Raw genomic sequence first — 2,410 nt, 5'->3', positions numbered from 1 at the left:
TTTATATACATTTGCATAGTTGCTTAATCTGATGTGAGGTGGGTATTATTTTCCCCATTTGGCAGATGACTATGCACTTGCTTAGTCTTAGAGGGATTAATTAACTGGTGTGAACTTCAGAGAGACAATAAAATGCTAGGCCAAGAATAGAACTCAGTTACAAGTGATCGGATTTCTCTTACTTCCTGCGTCAATTATGTAAAATATCTGAGACACATTTTGGTGCCCTTTAATAGCCCTTGTCTACTGGAGACAGCCTGACCCCTGATGGACAGAGATTAAATGAATCAGATCTAGAAAACTGATTCTAATAAAATTTGCCAAAATCTATCTTTGATTTTGCTACTGCTGTTAGTGTTGTTCACTAGGTATTTCTTTCTTTCAGCCTCTGATCGTATAGTGGAATTGTATTTCCTTGCCCACTTTGAAGTTGCAGATGGCTATGCGACTTGCTTTGGCTAATGCAACAGAGATGGAAATGATTTGGCCCGGTCCCAGGAGGAGGTTTTAAAGTCAGTGTGTGATTCATCATGTCCTTTTACCCCTGCTTAAATGATTGCAGAAGTACATTGTCAAAATGGAGTTTCCATCACTGGACTAGTAATGGACTTGTAGCATGATTGAGAAATATTCCTTGTTTTAAGCCACTGAGATATTAAGGTTCTCTTTTGCTGTGGTACAACCTAGCTTTGCTGACTAGTGCAACTATCGACCAAAACTGAAACCGTGAATAGTCAGTAAAGGATTTTAAAGTTCACTATAAGAAGTGGGAGATGCTAAATCATGGTTACGCAGAGTGAAATACACACCTTTTGTGCTCTCCGTTTGTCTGCTCGTTGATTTTGGTGGTAGATCCGACTGAAGTTGGATACGATCACTGGAACAGGTAGAGCAATGACCAAGACCCCACTCAGAGAGCAGATGGATCCAAAAATTTTCCCTGCTATGGTTTTTGGTACCATGTCACCGTATCTGGGTTAGAGAAAAAAAAAAATATTGTTTTAAATCACAGAAAGTTATTTCCACCTGCTACAAACACCTTTTTGCTTTAAGCCAAATGATATTTTGAAACAATTTATCTCTTCTTCATGATTACAATATATATGGCTTGAGACTTTATTAAATCAGAAATTACAAATATTTGAATATAAAGAATAATGTTTTAACCTTGCAGAAATTGATTCTAACATTTAAAAATCTTTTTGATTGGAAAATATTTTAAGCCAGATGATGTAATGATAGCTCTTCAATTTGTCCTTTCTGTAATATGGCATAGTTCTTTAAATTTACTTAATCATAAATACTTCCACGCTGAATTTTATAGTCTAGATAACACACTTTTCCACTTAATTTTTTCAATATTGGATTGGTTATAAAATGTAAGTAGAAAAAGTGTTACATCACATTCCTTTCATCAGATATAATCACTTAAAAATAAACTTTCCAAGGTCCCATTAACCTTCACTTATTAAATCCAAAGGCCATTTCTCCACGGTAATCTTACTCAGTCTCTCATTTGTATTTGGTTAGTTGACTTTGCTCTCCTTGCAACACTTTTTGTTGGCTTCGGTATTAGAAAATTCCCTTAGCGGTGCTTCTCTACCTTGACTATTGTTCCTTCTCTTCTGGCTCTTTTTTTCTTAACTGATTTCTAGGTGCTGGAGTAATTTAGGTTTCAAACTCAAGTCCTCTTATCTTCTCCATATAAATCCTCTTCCTATGTGATTTCATACAATCTCGTAGCTTAAGACTACTATCTATATGCTGATGATACCCTCATTTGTATAGACAGCCCCGATGTCTATCTTGAAAATCAGACTCAAATCTTCAGTGGTCTGGTCTGATTATTTCTACCTCTGGGTGTTTAAGAGCCAATTAAGACTTAAATCAGCCAAAAAGGAACTCTTATTTTCCTAACTTCTTCTGCCCACCCTCGAATATGTTCCTCCCACAATTTATCACCTCAAACTAAATGGAACTGTAAACCACCCAATTGCTCATATCAAAATTGAAAGAGCCACCAAATCCTCAGTCTTCTCATCTCATTTCTCAGCTAGTCTTGTTTTCTCTGTCCAAACCAAATTATATCTTATTTGGGTCTCTTTCCTCAACCTCCATTTTCCACAATAATCCAAGCCATCATCTCTTGCCAGAGCCATGGATATGGCTTCTTACCTGAACTCTCTTCCACATTTACCATTTTACTACTCATTCCAATGTTGCAGCCAGAGTTCACAGTTTTAAAAAGGGAAATTGTACAGTTGCTACTTTGCTTCACCTTCTAATAGACTTGAAACAAAAATAAATCCAAACTCCTTATTTAGTTCCTGACTATATTTCACACTGCCTTGCACTAAGCTCATTGCCCTCTGGCCACACTGGCCATCTGGGTTTCTGTCACATGTACAGC

The 2,410-nt window shown here is 36.7% G+C and overlaps 1 protein-coding gene across 1 annotated transcript in view; it reads right to left on the bottom strand.

Annotated features, from left to right (window-relative positions):
- KCND2 (potassium voltage-gated channel subfamily D member 2) overlaps window positions 1–2,410 on the bottom strand; it is a 476,246-nt gene that overhangs the window by 20,125 nt on the left and 453,711 nt on the right. The window contains exon 2 of the mRNA XM_011357158.1: window positions 810–972. Within this exon, the coding sequence (XP_011355460.1) occupies window positions 810–972 (163 nt within the window). The remainder of the gene's footprint in view (window positions 1–809; window positions 973–2,410) is intronic.

Source organism: Pteropus vampyrus, unplaced genomic scaffold (genome assembly GCF_000151845.1).
Source record: "Pteropus vampyrus isolate Shadow unplaced genomic scaffold, Pvam_2.0 Scaffold33, whole genome shotgun sequence".
NCBI classification, from domain to species: Eukaryota; Metazoa; Chordata; class Mammalia; order Chiroptera; family Pteropodidae; genus Pteropus; species Pteropus vampyrus.
Note: the sequence above shows the minus strand (reverse complement) of the source record. Positions and strands in the feature narration are given on the sequence as shown.